This window comes from Streptopelia decaocto (genome assembly GCF_964273445.1).
Source record: "Streptopelia decaocto genome assembly, chromosome: 1".
Taxonomy (NCBI): domain Eukaryota; kingdom Metazoa; phylum Chordata; class Aves; order Columbiformes; family Columbidae; genus Streptopelia; species Streptopelia decaocto.
In genome coordinates this window covers 193,530,359-193,551,105 of record NC_138663.1, presented here as the reverse complement: position 1 = coordinate 193,551,105, position 20,747 = coordinate 193,530,359, and the positions used below count along the sequence as shown (strand labels likewise).

The 20,747-nt window shown below is 37.8% G+C and overlaps 1 protein-coding gene across 1 annotated transcript in view; it reads left to right on the top strand.

Annotated features, from left to right (window-relative positions):
* Nucleotides 1-5,542: 5,542 nt before the first annotated feature.
* The window catches only part of RNF17 (ring finger protein 17), a gene marked incomplete at its 5' end in the record, with an annotated part of 52,663 nt that continues 37,458 nt past the window's right edge, over nucleotides 5,543-20,747 (top strand). The window contains 10 exons of the mRNA XM_082043359.1: nucleotides 5,543-5,616; nucleotides 6,230-6,306; nucleotides 7,001-7,059; nucleotides 7,879-7,934; nucleotides 9,326-9,425; nucleotides 10,960-11,040; nucleotides 12,496-12,596; nucleotides 13,415-13,586; nucleotides 14,957-15,033; nucleotides 17,910-18,229. Of these exons, the coding sequence (XP_081899485.1) occupies nucleotides 5,543-5,616; nucleotides 6,230-6,306; nucleotides 7,001-7,059; nucleotides 7,879-7,934; nucleotides 9,326-9,425; nucleotides 10,960-11,040; nucleotides 12,496-12,596; nucleotides 13,415-13,586; nucleotides 14,957-15,033; nucleotides 17,910-18,229 (1,117 nt within the window). The remainder of the gene's footprint in view (nucleotides 5,617-6,229; nucleotides 6,307-7,000; nucleotides 7,060-7,878; nucleotides 7,935-9,325; nucleotides 9,426-10,959; nucleotides 11,041-12,495; nucleotides 12,597-13,414; nucleotides 13,587-14,956; nucleotides 15,034-17,909; nucleotides 18,230-20,747) is intronic.

Below are 20,747 nucleotides of genomic sequence, written 5' to 3'. Positions count from 1 at the left end.
ATGTTATACTCAGTTGGTCAGTTTCTTGGTCACCTGTTTCTCGCTGGCCCTCTCCTGCGATGTCCATCCATGCTTATCAATAACTTCACATTCCGTTGCTATGTTTACCAAAACATGTATCTGGTTCTCCAGGAAAATGCAGCTAATATGAAGGCTTTAGCTGACAGGCAAATTCACTAAAAGAGAAACTTGTTTTTTAACAAAACCAGGACAGTATTATATATTGTGTAGAGGATGACAGATTTAAAATTAAAACACTCACAGTCCTGAGAATGTGCCCCACTTGCTTAGCAGTCTATTTCAATTCAGATTCTCCATTTGTCATTGATCCCATTCCTTTTTCTTTATGCGTGAATAACACAAAAACCTTAAAACATAGAGTACCTTCTAGTAAAATGCTTAATTATCTTCCATAGAATAGGCAGTCGATTTGATGGTAATTACGATGCCAGAGATTGGAGTGGGTGTGTCACAAGGTGGTATTCCTGTTTGTTTTAAACAAGACTACTTTTATTGGTAAAGGAACAGAATTCGGAACCAATGGTATGTGGTATTTCTCATGGGTATTACAACCCCTAATAGCTGTCCAACTCCTTTGTCTACAGTTTCAGACAAAAATTCACAAAACAATCAAAACAGACAAGGGGAACTGATGACCAAGTAACTAACTAGCTCAGGGTCATACAAGGAGTTAGTGGAGGATTACAGTACTAACCTGTCATTTCATCAGTTGCACTATCCAAGCTCGTAGCCATGAGGCAAAGCCTTATTAACCATAGGAATAAACCATACTCTCCCTTCATCGATACCCATTTTCAATCCATTATGAAGAATTCTAAATGGTAAATCCTCTGAATGCCTTAAGAAATCAACTATTTTCTACATATTGGTTATAAAAGACAAAGAAGCTAGCGTTTTTGTCTCACAGAGAGGTCCAGTAAGGGACACTAAAGCTGAGCAGCCCAGTGGGATGCTGAGAGACTTGTACAGACACAGATGGTAAATCGTATTTTCTACAATCTGCTGTGAGGGGAATCTTATTGTATATTCGCATCTTGAACTGCTGAAACTTCATTTACAGGCACTGAAAGAGTACTGATCTTTTCATCTCACATAGCTGATTCTGACAAATCTTCTAATAAATTTGGTTCTTGGCAAATGCAGATCTTTTATTGGTAGTACAGGATCACAGGATCAGATCATGGCACTTATCTCAGCATCCATTGTGGCATACAGTGCACAGCTGCTGACCTAGACAGACCCCAGAGGTGAACTGAGAGAATGAACTCTGTCCATTTCAGATGAGGCATTCTGGCTACCTATAGCCTTTGCATATGAAGTTCAGCATAGGTCACGAGCCAAATCTCCCTTGTATTCCATATGTAATCTCAATGAACAGAAGAGAGACCATGCCTGCTTTAGGGAGTGGTTATGCTTTTCCTAAGACTTTGCCTCCAGCACCTCTGTGTGTGGCTGTCTCTGAACAATAAACATACTACAGCAAGGGATGTGTTTGTGATATGTGTATAACCGCCTTGCATCCAGTTAGTTTGGCCAGAAATACATGAAAAGAGCACACTGCAAGCCTTGCTGTGCATGGCAGAGCTTACCAGGGTCCGGTTGCCCAGGTTACCATGTCTTCACTCTCTTGCAAACAAGCTCCATAAAACATAGCTGGACTTGTTCTTTCCATGCATGAGCAGAAATATGGCAGTCAAAACTACACGCAGCCTTTGCAGCACAGTGTATTATACTACTTTCTGCAACATTATATTCCATAGACTATGGAATCACTATTAATATAGTCTATAATCTCATTTGGTTTCTGAAAGCAGTGGCACAGAAAGCCACTCTGGTTTTTTTCCTGGAGACTTTATAGTAATTTCAGATTACACAAGCATGGATGCAATTGTCATATTTGCGTCCAAAAAAGCATTGCTTGGGGTTCTGTATGGGGTTCACATGTTATTCAGGTACTGCTATTCCTTAGGCTCTAATAAAGTCTCCTGAAGGCTCCATTTATTTTTAGTATTTTTGAAGCTGTGTTTTTAAATCACCTAGGCAATAAAGGATGAGCTTAATGTTACATTATATGATAGGGTAAAAACAAATAACAAGCCCACTCACCAGCACGTTCCCCTCAGCTATGTGCTTAGCCTCTAAAAACCTGTTGTAATAACTAAACAATAATTTATGCTCCAAAGATTTGGACTAGAAAGGATATTTCATGGAGAACTTCAGATGGAATTTTTGCTGCGAAATCAAGTTTCTTAAAGATTTAGAAACAAAAGAGAAAGCTTGGTTTGCCTAGAGATAGAATTTCATTTTCAATGAGCCTAACAGTGGCTGATCTATTATACAAAATGAATTTCAGAAAGATGTCAACATCTTTTATGTATCTCCATACACACAAATATAATTGAAAGACACCACAAACAAACTCCAGTGCCTGCACAGATCCTCCAGTCAGACCCCGCAGCACATCACAGTCTCTCTCTTGATACTCATTTCTGCATTAGGGCCCAAATCTCTGCCTTGCTATAGACATACTGAGTTTCAGAGGTTGAAAGCCAAAGTCACAAAAAGATCTTTTGCTTGTTTAACAAGTCTTTATTTTCCAGATATCCCTATTAATACCATGTGGTCATGGTGCATCGTAGCCTTTTCAATAGTGAATTAAAATTGGGAATGTGTGCTCAGCCACACTGCTGGCCAGACCTGGAGAGATGAAGCTGCCATAGCCTCACTTCTGTGGGGCTTCCAGATTCAGCAACTGAGCACAGTGGACAAGGCTAACTCACAATCTAACCTCTGGCTGCTATTTTCCTACATGCTAATAAAAGACAGAATTTAGACAAAAAGTACTGCGTTATGCTCACAGTGAAAAGCTTGTAAGAGCAATTTTGAAGGATAAAAGCTTGATTGAAGCATTTGGGATGTCTTATAAAAATAACAATAACACTTTAAATTAAACATTTTTATACCTATGAATTTTCATGCCATATTTTACTATTAATATACATGAAGACAGACTCAGCAAATTTGTTACACTGTGCTTCAAACAGAAAAAAGATTCTTTAGAAAAAAGAAAACAATGTGAACATGGTACTAGTGCGACCAAAGAACCTAGGGCCAAACTAACCATTTACAGATAGTTTGTTGGTTTGAACCAACAGGGTGGATGAGACAAAGGTATCTGGCATACTTTGCCATTAATTTCATTACTAGAAAATTAGATAAATAGTAGCTACTGAATATAAGCACCCAATAACTGCTACAATGAGGACATAAATATTAGGAGGCAGAAACTGTGGGTGAGGTGCTGAGATTAAGCACAATATTTCCTTCAGGTATCAGTGCCTCTCTGTTAGACCACTAGAATGTTTTGAGATAACTTGTCTAACTCCTGTAAACCTTAGGAAAAGGATAGTTCAGCTGTTAATGCTACACGATCACTAATGAAATTATACTTCCAATACAACTGCACTTCCCATATCTACAAACTTTCCTCAGTTGTTGCATTTGGCCCTCTCTGCAGTAACACAATGGGGTTTCCTTCCTTCTCTAAATACATGTGCAGCCCCTCACATAACATTTAAGGGAAAACTATTTTTCTGCTTACCATGTAATCACCTGGAAATTCTACAGAAAAAATCCAATAGCGATTACACATCAAATAACCAAGATATACATTTGCAGAATCTATCACTTAAATGCAAAACAAACAAACAAACCCCACAAACACTGGCCAGTTCTAGTGCATTTAGTGATTACATTTTGAAAGCATAAATTCTTGCTGAGAAAGAGCAAAATACAGACGATGAGAAAGGAGGGTTAATCCATGCTGCCATCTCCTGGTTGCCACATCAGAAACACCGACTTCGATCACATTGCCTGCATTTTGAATGATATTGTGGAAAATGAAGAAACATCAGTAATGTTTGCTGAATAGCTACTGGCACGGACAGGTATTCCTTCTTTTCTGGAAAATTACTGCTGTCTTTTCTGAAATAATAAGCCAAGTTGCCTTTTTCGTCTTCCGATTTTCAGAGTGGTGTGAATGCAAAACTGAAGGGGGGCAGTGTATGTTTACTTATTCTTTCATGTGTAGTCTGACAGAGCTACAAACAAACATAATACACACACTTTCAAGTGCAGGCAAATGAAACCAATGGTGATTTGGGTGTTTTACCAAAAAGTAGGCGAAGAACTAGCTCCACAGAATTGGCTCATTTTTGAAGTTTACTGCTCCTTTCTTCATGCTTCTTTCCCAATTATTCCTGAAATTCTTCTTCTGCCCTTTTGGCAGACAGGACTGCAGTCTTCTCCTTCCTCTCTTTTCTCAACAAAGTTATTGTTTGCCTTGGCTCTGCCACTGAAGTACTCCCTATTGTTGAGAAAACCTAGCATTTGTGTGACCTTTCAAACTCTGTCTTGTTACTCAAGTCAAAACCCCAGCCTAACAAAATTTACTTAGTCCATTTGAAATGCAAGGTTTGGGGCAGAATCTGGTTTTACTCTGTGAACAGAGCAAAAATACCAGCAAACTAGAATTTGTTACAAAACTTGCCCCCTGGAGGAGTGGCCTAGTTCATGATTTGGCAAGTGTAAAAAGTTGCATGGGAAAATCAGTTTAATGTTTTAATTTAACTGTATTAGAAATCTGGAGAGTATCACGGTGCACGTGTGACAGCCAAAACAGGAGAAACACATTTTTTCTGCAAATAATGAGAACGCAGAATACAGTTAATTCCAAAGCATGGACCTAGCGGTTTCCGGCCCAAGAAACACGCTGTTTCCAAAGATGTGTGGAGGGATCAGGCCGCACACCCCCCGCCCGCCTCAAAGCGCCACCATGGCGGCGAGGGCTGCCCGCGCGGGCCGCAGCAACCACCGCCCTCCCCCTCCCGCCTCGCCGTGATTGGCTGCAGTGGGAAGAAGTGCTGACGAAGCGCTCGGTGATTGGTGGTTGGGATAGGCGTTTTGGCGCGCAGGCGACACCGCGAGACTTTGGGGCTTCGTGCTGAGGGAGCTTTCTGCTGCGTGTTCTCGGTGTGTCCCCGCTTCAGCCTTTCAGCGGCGGCTGGACGGGACCTGCGGCGGCAGTGGCGCTCTGGGTGCCGGCTGGGAAGAAAGAGCAACTCTCCTGTCAGGAGTCGTGGTGAGTACACATGGTGGATTTCAAACAGGGTGTGAACCTACAGTATCGAGGTACTGCAGAAAACTGAGCCATATTGAGGATGTATGGTCAGGAGGGAGGTTTGAAGACCTGTGGTGGTGTCTTCTACTGTGTCTGGTGGCGCATCTAGAGGAGGAACTGGATAGAGCAAAACAGGCCAGTCTTGTGCTGCCTTGAAAAGATTCACTTTTCAAGGAAAAAACAGGTGTATTTTTTCTATGGATTTTGTGTCTTTTTCATTTTACTCTTTGCCAAGTGATGTAAGCAACCTGTAGTGTTTGCTCAAATTTTGACATGTATATTGTAGAGAACGTTTTTTTGTTTGTTTCTTTTGGGTTTTTTTTAGTAAAGTCAGACACCATCATGAGTAGAAAGAAAGACTTCTTGCTGGCTGACAGTAATGAAGAGCTTAATAGAAGGAAAATGAGAGCTATAAGGTATGTGAATTTTGAGATTAGTGCCTTTATTACTTCGAAGTTCTGACAGTATAATTGTCAGGAAGCAGTGTTGAGGGAATGTAGAAAATAATGTTTGTATTCTGCAGTGTTGTTAATGAGTCCATTTTTATATAATATGTATGTGTATAAAACAAACAGTTTGTGGAAAGTTTTAGCATTTGGAGTAAGTTCAGGAAAAAAGACATTTTAAATGCATTTTAGGATGTTGTCAAATACTGAGTTATCAGACTACCAATCTCTAGTATTGATTTCTATGTATATAAATAAATCACTGTTGATCTATTCAGTATATTTTTAGTTAAATAATTATGTAATGAATGTGGTTAAAATTTATTTTGTGGCAATCTGTTCATACTGGTTCTAGTTACCTTAATGCTGGTTTTGCTTACCTAGAAGCTCAGGTATCACTTCTGTTGATAATTCATGCAGTAAATTGTTTCTCCTGTGTGCATGGTGTGCGTTTCATTATCTTAATCTTCTTTTACATAACGTCATTTTGTAAAAAGTGGCCAAGCTTTGTTCTAAGGAAGGTACAAGTCAGAATTCGTGTTTGGTTGATATATCTAATGATCTTAAATTTTTACTTCTAAAGGCAGTGTCTTCAGATACTGGAAGAGGACTTTACAGAACCAAATCAGAGAAACAGTGATTTGTGTCCTATGTCAAAAGGTATGAGTGTGAAAGGTAACCCTTTGGATCTTCTATTTCCAGCGATTTTGTGTTATGTAGTATTCACTGTAAATGTATATTTTATGTGGTCTGTTAAAGACAAGTGATGGGCTGCCAGATTTTGATTAACACATTATTTACTGCATTTCCAGTACTCAGCAAGAACAACCAATACCTTTGTCTTCCCTTCTGTTTTTCTTGACAAAGCTACAGAAAAGTTTGTTTTAAAAGAAACCTCGGTTTTCTGGGATTTTCTGCTTGAGTTCCAAGAGTTCTAAAATTGTGTTGAGTACCTGGTATTTATGCGCACTTCATGAAACTATTTTTTTTGCCTGTACTATAGGTACACATTTGTGTGTTTTCTTTTGCCTGTTTGCCTTCCCTTTCATGCATTTATCCTGTCCTGAATGTAGCAGCAACCTAATGCAGGTAATCATGAGCTAATATCCTAATCATTAAATGCAAGGAAGTTTTTGTAATTCCCAGATGACTTCTCTATCTATTTATCCAGACTCCTATTCCTAGTTTTCAAATACTGTCATTACAAGTGTCGATGTCCAAATTCCTGTTGACTTGATGAATAGTATGCAGAAGACTATTCCAGTGATCGTGTGTTCTTGCTTGTCATCTTGAGTAAGATGCCCTACCGTTAACAACATTTGTGGCCAAGAGTTTCCTATGCTTACTTTTACAGTGTTGCATGATGATGTGGAGGATGAAGACACTGATGTTATTGGCTTTTCTTCTACAGAAGTAAGTTGATCTAAAGCTTTCTATTCAGTAGTCACTGTGGTGGTATGAAACAGTGATATTCCAGGATCTTTTGCATTTTCAATCTGAGTGGTTAAAGCAAGCTAAGGTCCCCTCTGAGGTGAGGGCCTGCATTTAATAACTACGTGTTTCCTAGCAAGGCTTTCCTCACATTTCATGTTACGTGGTGTAGCTATGTAGTACACATCTGATGTCTAAAGTCTGGTTTTAGGAAGGCTTGTTTTTACAGTTCTCATTGGTGCCCCGTGTTTCCAGCATCATTCTACCCTCTTGTCTGCACATAATGTGCAAGAAAGGAACCAGTGCGTGTGTATATTAACAAAACAAAACCAAACCTCTTTCCCTGTCAGCTCCCAAATAAAAGGACTTAAAAGCTTTCTGTAAAAAAACAACTTCACTTTGCATCAAGATGGTTCTATGATTCTAATATATTTCTGTTTGTGCATTTAAAAAAAATGCTCTGCTTGTGAATATTTTCTGTGTTATGACATTTTAATGCCATTTGTTTCACAGAAATTTATGTTTTTGACAAACACTAAGTGCGTGTTGAATTTTTTTTTTAAATCTATGCAAAAGATAAGATGTGGAAATTCTGTTTGGTTGGTTGGTTGGTTTGTTTTTTCCCTGTTATGAAATTCAGATTTAGCCTTTCTTGCAAAATACAAGTAAGTCAGATCTTTGGATTGAAATGGGGTGGGGGAGGCAGTCGTGTAGGTGAAACAGGCTTATAGAATGTTTTTTACTGGGACTTGGATTTAGGCCTGTATATGAACTTGCTTTACCTTTTCCCTCTGAATTTAGACCGAAACTGATTTTAAACTTGGGCTGCGCAGTGGCAATTCACGAAGGCTAGCAAGGTAAAGCTTTATTAACTCAACTGGGTTTTTATGTGTTTAGATGCCAGACTATGGCAGGACCTGACTGAGCAAGCATTTCCAGCCATTTTTCTTCAGCTGTTGGGGATTTTTTGAGTTGTTCGTTGTGTGGGTTTTTTAAAATTATGATTTATATATTTATGTATATAATGTGTTCTTTAAACTTTACTAATGTGTTCTCAGTATGGGTTTGTAGTACTGTTCGACCCTCGAGTACAAATGGCAATTCATTGAAAGGCTACAAGAAACAGATGGGTTTGGCTTGAAAGTGTTTGGAACGGAAAGTTGTAAGCACTGCCTGGTAAGGATTTGGAGGGAGAACAGCAAGCTGCTGAAATGGCAGGCTGTGGTGGGAAGGACTGTATCATTGAAGTGCCTCCTTCTCCCCACTCCCCTGCTGCTCCCGTTGCACCTTCTGCCTAGATTAGATGGCAGCAGTGTTCTGTGGTGGTGTCATATGTAAATTACATTTATTTGCTTTATTTGTCTAGCCGTGTGAAATTGAAGGCAGTCTTAAAGTGAGTGTCTTTCCCTCCTCCTTCATTGCTGTGGAGATTCATGTTGATACAAATGAGAATAGGCCCAGATAATTCTTTCAGATCTATTATATAAGTGATCTGTTATACACACATCTACTCTGTAAGGGACGCATAGGAAATTTATCTTCTGAGATTGGTGCACGGCTAACCTTGCCCAAAGGAAAACAGAAACTCAAGGTTTCATGTATGGCTGTCAGTCACTGCAGCAGTCTTCTCCAGGTCTTCTCACAGTCCATCAGAAACGACAAACTGGACAGAGGAAGAACCACACTGTGTGTCCTTCCTGTCATTACACTGGTTTATGCACCTTGCTTTTGAGAGAGTCTTGACAGCTGTTTAGATCTATATGTACTTGGAAGAAGAGCAGGTATGGGTGACCGTGCAACAGAATTTTAAGAGTTTTCCTAACAGGGTGTCAGTAGATGGTTTTAATAGAATTGGTCATGCATTCTAAAGATTTTAACGACCTAATCAATATCTCATGGAATATCTAAAGGAAAATATTTAGGCAACAAATGAAAAACTAATCCTGGGATGTTACTCTCACTGAGGTTAAAAATCACTACCTTCTACTAAGGATTTTTTTAGCCTTGCCAAAATTGTCAGGTGAAAAATAGTTACAAAAGATGAATTTTAAGATTATGCCAGTATAAAGGAAACTTTTTGAAAAATGAGGTATCTGTAGTATATTGCAGTGTGAATTCAACTGTTTCAGAAATTGGTGTGTGTAATTAATGAGAGATTTTGTAATACTCGTGTCTAAAGTATTTACGGGTAGCTTGATATTTTGTTTAAAATGTGTAGGTTTTTTTCTTTACAAGTTTTGTTTTGCAGTCCCTTCAGACCCAGTACTGAAGAGAAAAAAGTTCAGCCCCGAATTTCTTCAAATGGTGGACTGAGGGATAAACCAGCTCTAGCTCCATCAGGAGACATGGTGTGTTAATATGAAATTTCCTTATATTTTCATTTGTTATTTTTGTATATGCATAGTTAATACTGCACATAGAACACAAAAGCCTGCAGCCTTAAAAGTAACATGCTGTTATTCCATCTTATCATAGACTTGATGTGCAGCTATAGTGTTTGTAAAATAACTTGATAAAATGAATGCAACTCAAACCCAACCAAATCACAGCCAAGGAGGGCTAGTGTGTTCAGCTGCCTGTGAAACTCTTCATTTTGAATTTAACTTTTCTAAAAAAGACATCTGAGGCTTCACAATATTTGAGTTTGGGGGTTTTATATTTCTTTTTAAATTCAAGATAGCTGCAAGATTCATGCAACACATTTGTTATATCACTGAATTAGTATATTTTGAGTTTTAGATGTATTTTTATGACTGCATCATGGATCATAATGAGAACTACAAAGGAGAGAAGGAGCAATGTAATTCCATTTTTATCTGTTACATCTCCTTGCATCTGCTCAAAATAGAGTGGTAATAATTGTCATAGGGAAGTATTTCTAACACAGTTAACATCCAAGTCGTAATAGGAGCAGGGTTTTCTGCCCTTTTTCTACTCCTAGGAAGGAGACATAGTTGGTCGAAGATGTTCAGGTACATTAATTGGAAAGTTGTTCTACAGATGAAGGTGACAACAAGAGCCTTTAATAAACTCTGTGGTGATGTGTGTGACTGACAGATCTCTCCCAGATTGTGGGCAGCGCTTCCTTTTACTGAAACCAATGTCTGGTTGGAGGCAGATCTGTTTCAGGTTTTTGAACTCTTAAGTTTTAATTTATCTCTAGTTTGAGTTTGTTCTCCTTAATGCTAGTGAAGAACTCTTCAGAAACTGGAGGTGTTTACATGTTAGTTAAGTTGCCTTTTAGTAAGGTGAACTGGTTGTCAAATAGTGACAGACTTACACAGCACCATCCCTGACTTTTTGGGGAATCCCCAGCTGATGATATTCTCATTTTGCTTTTTACAAAATACCAGCACTCTAACCAGTACTCTTAACACTAGCTGTAGTAGTGCCAGTGGCAAAATAAGACACCTCTGTATATACCTTTGCTCCTTTGCCAATTCATATGCAAATATTTTATCGCCTTTCATCAGTATGCCACTGGGAGCTTCTTGCAGTTTTTAATTTTTCTTTGTTTTCCCAAAATATTTTCCTTTTTTTTCTGAGATGCAGTATTCTCTGTATCAGTAACTTTATTTTGCTTTTCCTTCACGTACTATCTCTTCATTTGTTTTTTGTGCGTATCCAAATAAATTGCATGTATTTAACAAACAAAAAAATTGGAATCCGTGTTTCAGAAATACTACAGTGTAAATGTTCTCAGTGTAATTCAGGTGAGCTAAGTATTTTGGGCCTGTTTGCAGTTACAGAGCTGCTCAGAGCCTTACACAGATGGTGAGTAGCCCACATCAAGTGCCTCTGTCAAAATGGCAAATTAGTGTAGCCCATCTTGTCTTGCAGTCATACAACCAACTTTATATTCATTGGTGAATCTTTCCCTAGGACAGCAAAACTGTGGAAGAAATTGATGGAGCTTTGTATGTAGCTGTTTGTAATCTCAGCCACTTACATGATGCAGATGAGGTGGGTGAAAATAAGTTAAATAAATCATCTAATCTTAAATCCATTGATTGAAGCTTTTTGTTACGAGTAGTGACATACTAACATGCTATTTAAACATGTTTTTACTGCCTTTGTTTTGACATCTCTTTTGTCCTCCATCTGTTTGCGCTATTTCTGTGAATATACAGCTTTAAACTTCAGACTGTAATCTGCAGTTTAAAGGCTACAGGAGTGGTCTGTAAAGGAGTACATGTGCCTGTGCATAATTGAAAGTTACTGGGTCAATTAATATATTTTGCAGAACCATACATAAGCCAGTCTTTAAGTACTAAGCTTGTGGTTCCTTGGATCAGGGTAAAATTTAGTGTTTGTTTTTGCTCTAGCCAGCTACGCTAACTTCCTAGTTTCCATGTCGCTTTCTGGATTTAAAGTTGGAAAAGAAATTATATGGGCAACGGAAATTTTGACAGACACAATATGTAAAACATGTAAAGCAAGTAATGCATTTTTATGCACAGTATAAAATATAGGAAGAATCCTAAGATAGTGGATAAAGCTGTTAATAGTTTTTACTGAGTAACCTATGAACCTCATAAATTATAATTATTTTGTTTTAACTCTTACTGAATGTGCTGTGGAAAAGCCTGCAGTTCTGTCTTTGCTGTTTATTCACATTTTACCTGTATTCTAAGATACCGAGGCATAGAAGTGTTTAACGATTCAAAAGCTCAAAGTAAATTTATTCTAGTAAGTGTGGCATTAAGTGTCCTTCAAAGCGGTTTTCCATTTGTTGCAGTGGGCAATTTGTCAGTTAAGCAAAGTTATGGTAAATACCTAATTCGTATACTAATAGCATCTTGTAAAAACCTACCATTTCAGCAGCTCGATATAATAACTCACGCATACAACTGTGGTCTTCCAGCCACCTTTCAGCGAAGACTGAGAATTGACAAAGCAGTGTTGCATTACTCGAGATATTTTTCTCCATAGGCTCTTCATTAACTGTAATTTTAGTGACAAAACTGATGCTTAGCCAGAGGAAGAATGTTTATTTTTTTCCTTTATGCTCACAATGAGTTTTAAAAAAACAGTAGAAATTTTATTGTGCTAGTTGTCTGTGTACAGTGCTGTAATAGAGCGTCAAGAAAGGAAAGTGAGGCAGTGGGCCCAAGATCTGTGTGGTTCTTGCCTCATAGAGCTAAAGACTTCAGCTGACATGAGGATCCAAATAACACGAGCTGACTAGATGTTAGAGAAAATAAAGGAATTAATGAGTTACAGGTTTTCCTCAATTACATTATATAGTCATCCTCTGGTTTGCCTTTTTTTGTGTCATTCTTACTGATGGAGTATTGTTTGCTGTCTTACTGTTCATTGCTTCTGTTCTGAATTTTTTAAAAAAAGTGCAAATAATGAAATAATAACAATGAATAATGAAATAATAAATGCATGTTTATTCAACACTGAATGAAATAGATCCTGAAATACTTGGAACTGAAAGTGAAGCGGGAAGGAGCCGAAGTTGCAGAAGCTGCCAATAGAACGTTTGATGAACTTATTATTTCTCTCTGTTCCAGGTAGTAATCTGGTTTGTAGTGTGGCAGGAGTGAGTTGTTTTTATCAAGAAGTTTCTAATTCAGATAAAGAACTCTAAAGAAACATTTCAATCTTCCTCGTAGCAGTGTTTCCTAATAACTGTCTTTAATTTTTGTGCAATATTTTTGCTCTTTCTTAGTGGCATCTTAGTGTTTTCCAACCATGCAAACCTATTCTAGCACATGCAGCCTCTGCTCGTCAAAGAAAAAAATTGGAATACACTTAATGATGTTAGTTGTCTGAAATAGCTCAATTTTGAGAGCTTTTTGATATTGCCATTAGTGGAGGATGAGTTTAACAGTAAGAATAACTTTAAAATTGACTTTCTGCAAATTTTCCAAGCTGATAGAAGTCCAAGGACACTTTATTTCTTAATTTTCAAAAATATTTGTCATCAGCTTTGAGGGGGGAGGTGTCAAAGCTTAGGATTCCAGAAGAGCCTGTGGGAGGGGAGCCTGCTGTCTTAATAGACTGAATTGCAAAATTCAACTGGTTGATTTTTCAGTTGGATTTGTATGGAAATATCAGGAGACTTGAATGGAAGAGTGCTTTAAACATTTAATAAAAAAATGTTTCTCCAAACAAAACGACTTTTCAGTATGAACTCTTAACTTTTTTGTTTCATCTGATTATTAAGTGGGTTTTCCATGCTTTACACTGTTTGAGGAAAATTATATTCCTTTATGAGATGTATCTTGTTTGTATTGTGGTATAACTGGCAATTGTGTGTTCTAGTTGAGGCTTGAATCTGTACAGCTGAATTCTTATTAAATTCTGAAAAGTAATATTTTTGATACAGAAAAAGGAAGTTGTGTGCAGAATTAGTGAAGAGTGTCAACAACTACAGTGCTAGTATTGCAAAAGCTAAGGAGGTCATTGAAGAGAAGAAAAAATGCTTGATTGGTGCTGTCAGGATTGCGAAGGAATTAAAAATGACACCTTCTGTAAGAACCTATTGTGATCTCACTCAGGTAGTTACATTCTTGCACTGTGAAATTATTTTTAATGAATTCAGTCAAATATGGATTGAAAGTTTTTGTGATCTTTCAGTTTGCTCACTTAAATATTGAGACTTTTTTGCAGTAATGTATCCTTACTCCACCTCTGCGCACACCCCTCCAGTTTATATTTGGTCTTGTTCACTAATTTGGGTCTGGTGACTGACATGAAACACAAAAGATGGTACTTGCCTCGACGAACTTGCTATCTGAAACAGCAAATGGAGGGGGAGGACTGGAAAACTCTGACATGGTACTGATCCGTGGAAGGGCAGTGTTCTCAGCACTTTAGAAGTCTCTCAAGGCTTTTCCATTCCAGAGCTCTCCAGCCTTCTCACTGAACTACTCCAGAATGAGTAGCCACACTCTCCTGATCCTCTTGGTCCCAGGCCTTTACTTCCATTCCTCCTCCCCATCATATCTGCCATTCATAGACACCCACGCTGCCTGCCATGCTGTATCAGACCAAAGGTCCAGCCTGTAAAATCTTCTGTCTCTGACAACAGAGAGGAAAAGGTGCTTAGAGAAGAATCTTAAGAACCTGGGCATTCAGAGAGTAAAAGAGGCTGAAAGTTAAGGGTTTTATAATCACTAGGATACTTCAGGATCATTACACTGAGTAAACATTACCTCATTGAGTCATAAGCTTGTGTAACACTTCCCTGAATGTCTTCATGGTGCCTGTGGCAGCGTGTGTGTATACATATGTATGTTGTATATATGCATGCATATGCAGTGGTTGTGGGTTCTACATTTTAATATTTAAAACCGGGTGCTTATTAAATAGCTCCCTGTTTTCTTTCTAAAAGTGCTACGCAGTTATTTCATTTAGAGCCCTTGTAGTCCTTGTGAGAAAAATAATAACTGGTCTTGTCATATGTTGAAGTAGTGTGATTTTTAGATTGGCATGATCCCTGCACCCAGTTGTTATTTTCCATATGAAGAAACTTAAGTCTTCATCTGACCCACAAAAGAAGCCTGATACCTCCTTTTTTTTCTGTTCTTTGCCTCTGTCTTCCCCAGTGTGACTTCAGGGAGCTGGCAGCCACTGCTGTCCACCTGTGGGCCTGCCTTCTTACTTGGAAGTCACCTTCTCAGTAGCTGTTTATACAAAAGGAAAATCCGACTCCTGCTTCTGTTTACATACTAACATTACAAAATCCCCAACCATTAGGTCTGAGCAATGTAAGATGACATAGTTGAGAACTGGCTGTTGGCTGTTAACCAGTAAACTCTTGGGTTTTTTTTTCTGTAAAACTAAAGATGTCATACTCTGGCTTTATCATGTTGTAGATAATACATTTTTGTATATTAGAAGCTGAGACTCTGCTTCTTAATTTCAGGTTATTTGTAATTTAAAGTTGTCAGTTGACACTGAGGTCTCAAGAGTCAACAGTTTGAAGGAAGAAATATCTCCAAGGTAAATGACTGGAACTGGAGGTATATTGAGGGGTAAATGGATGAACTGGTTTTCTTAACTATATAAACTGTTCCTATAGCAGTTAAATAGCAGAAATTGAGCTGCCTCACTTGCCTTTTACTGAAAAACTACTAGTTCAGATGTGTATAAACTCATCACTAGCAATGCACAGTGGCCTTCATTTGAGCCATCAGGGAGAAAGCATGTGCAATTTTCTGTGATGTAAACAAACATATGCATTTAAAGAATCCTTGGCAGACATCTGCCACTTCTAAACTTCCTCTTCTTTCCTTATCAGTAGAAATAATTTGAGTAAATAAGGGCTTAATTGTTTTTTTAAAAATTGAATCAGTCTCTGATCTTCAGGAGAGACTTAGATGTCTAAGAAGATATTTGGGCAATATCCCAGTTATCGTGTTGCCCCCACTGGAAGTGACAAATATAATTTCTATACCATAAGTAATTAAGTAAGTGTGTCACTGCTGTGGTACAGCTGACCCTGTGCAGCTTGGTCATAAGGCTGGTGCTAAAATGTGTGTCTCTGTCTATTCTTGGAGACCCCTGTAAATATTGAAAGGCTGCAATAAGGTCTCCCCAGAGCCTTCTCCAGGCTGAACAACCCCAATTCTCTATGGAGTCAAATTCTTCAAGGAATGGCAACTCAAATCACTTCCCTGGGCAGCCTGTTGCAGTGCTTGACAAACATAGTGACAACTGCTGTCATATGTTAGTTGAATCATTACAATATGGATAAAGGAATCTTTAAAATAATCTTTTAGTAAACTTATCGACTTGGTACATAGGCCCTATTTTGAAGAGAATGTCATTGGTGAATGAGTATTTCAGAGAAGGCTATTTAAATGCACAGTGGCAAACTCACCCAAACTAGAAAAAACTAGAACATGACCAAATGAAATTTGTTTGCATTGGAAGACCTTACAAGAACTTGAACAAAACAGGGGAAAGGAGATCTGATAAAAGATGAGTATGAAGGTCTTGCATGCTGATGCCACTCTAAAATAACATCAAAGGTGAAAAAATCACAGCTAGGCAGTGCATGGGAATTGAGGTATGTTCTGTGAACGTAAGATACTGTAGATTGAAGGGTGGATACGTTCCTGGAGAGGCGGGGGGGAGAAGAAATTATAGGCTACACTTCAGTTTTCACAAATTGTTTATTATAATTGGACAGCAAAGCTAAGGATTTGATTAAGTTGTATTTACAATTCTGTTGGCTTAACTGTAAAGTACTTTAAATATTTTGCTAGATTTCATCAGTAAAGGAAACAGCTGTTTATTAGTGTAACAATAAAGGGAACAAAAAGAATGTACACTTTGGACTTCAGTTACCATTTTATTCTTCAAGACTGTTGGAGAATTAATTTTCTCCATGCAGAATAATTTGTTGAACTAAACTGGGTATAGGTGTGAAAACTCAGTGAATGTTGGAGTACTCCATGCATGAGAGAGAAAGCAAAAGGCAAGAGTTTTATGAATGTGAAGATAATTGAGCAACCCAATTTGTTTTTAATAGGAATGAAAGAATGAAACTGGAGTAGGTAATTAATCTCCTATTTTGCCCCTCCATGAATAATATTGTGCTGAAAAATATCGTATATCCCAAAGTGTCAAAGTGATTTATGTATTCATGTCACCCTCTGTAATGTCTCTTCTCTCGAGATTCTCCCTAAACACTGATGAGATTATACCTTTGTTAAAAAATTTGGGCAAGATTGAATGGGGAACAACAGGGCAGTAAGTATTTCTTATTTAATAAAGAGGGTAGGTACAGTAACTTAGCGGTTCTTATAGTGGTTAAATATGTATTGGAGATTAAATTAAAAAAAGAAAATCTGTATATGCTTGTGCGTTTCTATAAGAGTATAACGAAACACAGCAAAACTTCAGATGCTGTTATTTCAATCAGCATTCCAGTTAATCCAGTTAGTGTTGCAGTTCTCACATATCAGTTTTACTTGTGTTTCACCCAACTATATTTCACTGTATCACTTAAGTTACCAAGATTCTTCTTATGCTATGTGCTTTTTAGCTTTGGCTGGTATTTAATGATACAATCATTGAATCATTTAGGTTGGAGTAGACCTTTAGGATCATCAGGTCCAACCATAAACCTAATACTGCCAAGTTCACCACTAAACAATGTCCCTAAGCACCAGGTTTACATATCCATAGTAGATGTTTATCATTTCAGCATATGAAAATTACTTCATAGAAGAGTAAATAAATCTCTAAAATCAGCAGCAAATATTGAAATTTATAGTATTTTCACTTCACAGTCTAAATACCGATTGTGCCAAATGCCAAAAGAAATTGCTTAAGATGAACTTGCAGTAGAAAAAAGACCCCTTATTTTTAAAATTACAATTGTTTTTATTTTATTAGTCCCCTTCATTTTTCCCCACAGTCTTTGAAAAAAAAACTTGACAAAATGGAATGGAGTTGCATTTAGAGCCGTAGTTAGCACTGGTTATGTTAAAAAAGGCTTATTGCATGCTATGATGTTTGAAAATCCTGCACATTACGGTGAAGACTAACGGGTAGTATGAAAACATCTGATATGCCTTTTGTTCTTGACATGAACTGTCTATCACATTATTAACATTTCTTTCCAATAGTTTGTATTTGTACCTGTGGTCTCTGATCATTTAAGTGAGTAGTTCTTGTACTGAGCTGTGCCCAAGAATATGTGCCATTTACATGCCAATCCTTATGAGGTTTCGGAAATTATGTTACTGTTTTTGTTGTCTGGGTATTCAAAAACAGGTTGTTTCAACCACCCCTTACGAGTTGTTTTCTTAATGTAGTGGTATGTTCTTAATAAAACCTCTGCTGTGACTCGTGATTTTCTGAAACAGACTGGATTATGCTAATTTGTCTCCAAATAAATATTTTCCCAAATATAGTGAAGATAACGGACAACGCACTCTTACCCTTGATGACGAAGAAGTGCTAAGCTGCGATACTCAGTCATCTGTAGAGAATATGTCTCTAGCACTTAGCAGAGAAAGTAAAATAAAGGCTCTTGCAAATAAACTCGGTGTTCACAAAGAAGTGAAAAATACTCAAGATCAAGAAACACTTCCTGTGCTGTGTCAGCAGAGTATTCCTGCTTTACCCAAGTCTCCATCCAGCCCTGATGTCATAATAGAAGAAATATTTGAAGATGACCTAGAAAGTAAGTTTCTTAGTACCCGATGCTTTAAATGTTCCATTGTTGAGTATGTTATTATGTGTTTTGTATTATGTTGTGTATTTTTAGTTAGTCTCCGCTCATATGAATTTTTTAATGATGTCCATATTTCACTTTGTCTTCCTTTGAGCTATCCTTTCTTTTCTGTCCTAGTTCAACTAAGCTTAGTGAAAACTTTCTCTCAGGCTGTCTCAAAGAGGTGTCCTAAGTTCCTGTGTCTGCCTGGATGACTCTTTTTGGCTCTTAGTTATTGCAGTCCCCCTTGAGGTTTCTGATACTGGCTTCTGGATGATGCTTTTCTGGCAGTTCCCTCAGCTTCCTGCATCTTCTTCCAGGGCATTGTCCTATGTTAACTGGCAATAAGATTTAGGTTATTTACCTTGCGAGGTTTTCCCTGGACTGTATTTGTAAGCGTGTAGCTAACAGGTCCAGGAAACGATTCTTCTCCACTGTTAGGCTCTTGTGAGACTGAATGTGGAGAAGAGTCTCCAGGTTTGATGCTGCAGAACTGAAAATCACTGTTGGGGATAGGACTGAAGGAATTGGGAATAAGGTGGAATGTGGAAATTCCAATTAGATAATGGGGGGTAGATGCGTCCCACAGTATTATATAATTAATATGCTTAACTTCAGAGTGCTTTACCTCTGCAACATACCTAGAAAATCCCTATGATTAATAATGTTTGGGGAGGATAAGGGGGGTGGGGGGGTAGGGATGGTTTGAGAGAGTAATTGTGGTAGCGTGTAACTGTGATAGAGGTGAAGTAAATTTCAGAGCTTCAGTATGACCGTCTAAACATATTTCAGAATCTCAGTGGACCTCACAAATCTCTTGTCAGAACAAAATTCCTTCAAACTGAAGTGTTATATGAATTTTGCATGTCTTGAATCTAAGAATTTTAATTATAGTTTTGGTATCTTGGAATTAGCATGTGGGCTGGCCATGTGTACATAGCCACTTTGTGTGCATCTGTTTCAGTCACAGGAGAATTTTTGCCTTCGTGGTACTCTAACAATACATGTAATGTTTCTTTACTTTGTGTGCTGCTTTACTGCATGTGTATAAATACTTAACTAACCTAATTCATTAAACTTTTCTCCTAAAGAACAAACAGAGTTTCCCACAGAATGTCACGCTGATGAACAGAGGAAGAAACTCTTCAACAAGGAAACACCTTTTCAACACAAAGCTGGTTGGTGGTTTTCCTATCTGGTAAATGGCTTTGTTTCCTGGCAGAGACCCATCCTCTAAATAGTGAGAGCAGACACTGGAATTTGTTGGAGAGTTGGACACATTAGCATTCTAGTTGAGATCAGGAATGATCTAGGAGATCTCCTGACCGTCCCTAGTTAGTGTGTATTTGCTCACATGTAAAAGCAGGCTTGGGTACATAAATTGATTTCCTTCCAGTTAAAACTAGTCTGGGAGGTTCATACAGTGCAGATGTAAGTCTTAGCACCAACTATTTTGCTTTGCAAAACACTCCCTGGTCTGCTCTCCTTGCTAATGTAAAGACTATACTGTCTTTTTAAGATATGCTGTAAAGGCACTTAGAAGTCGCAATACAGCAGTCCCAGGCAGCTTTCAGAAACTAAACATTGGCAGTGTTTCTCAGTACCTGGCAGATATTTGACATAATGTTAACTGTGAACAATGTGACCTGTTTCTTAGGTCAGTACTGGATTTTGAACTGTTGTCTTTTTCTCCCCCTATGTTTATTTTTTCTGAATTATGAGTGAATGGATAAATGTACAAAACTGAGAGTAATTTGAGGAAATAGGTTACTTAGCTCAAAAATTCTATAGGTACAGTTTGTGCGGTGCTTTGAGCTTCATTTGTTGCTGAGTGTAAATGGTAATAAAAGTTGAAGAGTCAAGATAGTATTGGAGAAGAAACAAACTGAGCTGAGAAGTTGACAGGAAGAAGCAGGAAAATACTGCTGCAAAAAGATGTGCTTTAATCTAGGACACAATGTAATACTAGCAAAGAAAACAGATTAAGGAATTTTTTTGTTTTGTTTGGAGCAGTTTTGGTATTTTAGTTGGGGTTTTCTGTGTTGTTTGGTTTCTTGGTTTTGGTTTTGTTGGTTTGGTTTTAACTCTACAGCCATATAAACATGCTCTTCTCAATAACTTGTGCATTTACTGGCTGCTCTCAGTGGGACTTGACAGAGTATTAAGCAATTTGAGCATTTTAAGTCCATAACAAATTCTGTGGAAATAAGTAATTAGCAGAGAAAATCTCCTAATACCCATACTGAAGTTCGTGTACTGTGTGCTCACCCTTTAGTAGACATAAAAGAATTTGCATGGAGAGAGAAACCTGTCACAACTATAACAGGTATGTGATGTTTGAGCCTTTTCAGACTCCTGAGTTTGATTATACACTGAGAGAACAAGATTTTAAGAGATTAATTTATAATAGAATTAACTTGATGTGATTGTTTTTATCGGGAATATGCTAAAAGGTGTATTTTGTGCAACACTGTGTATTTTTGGATTA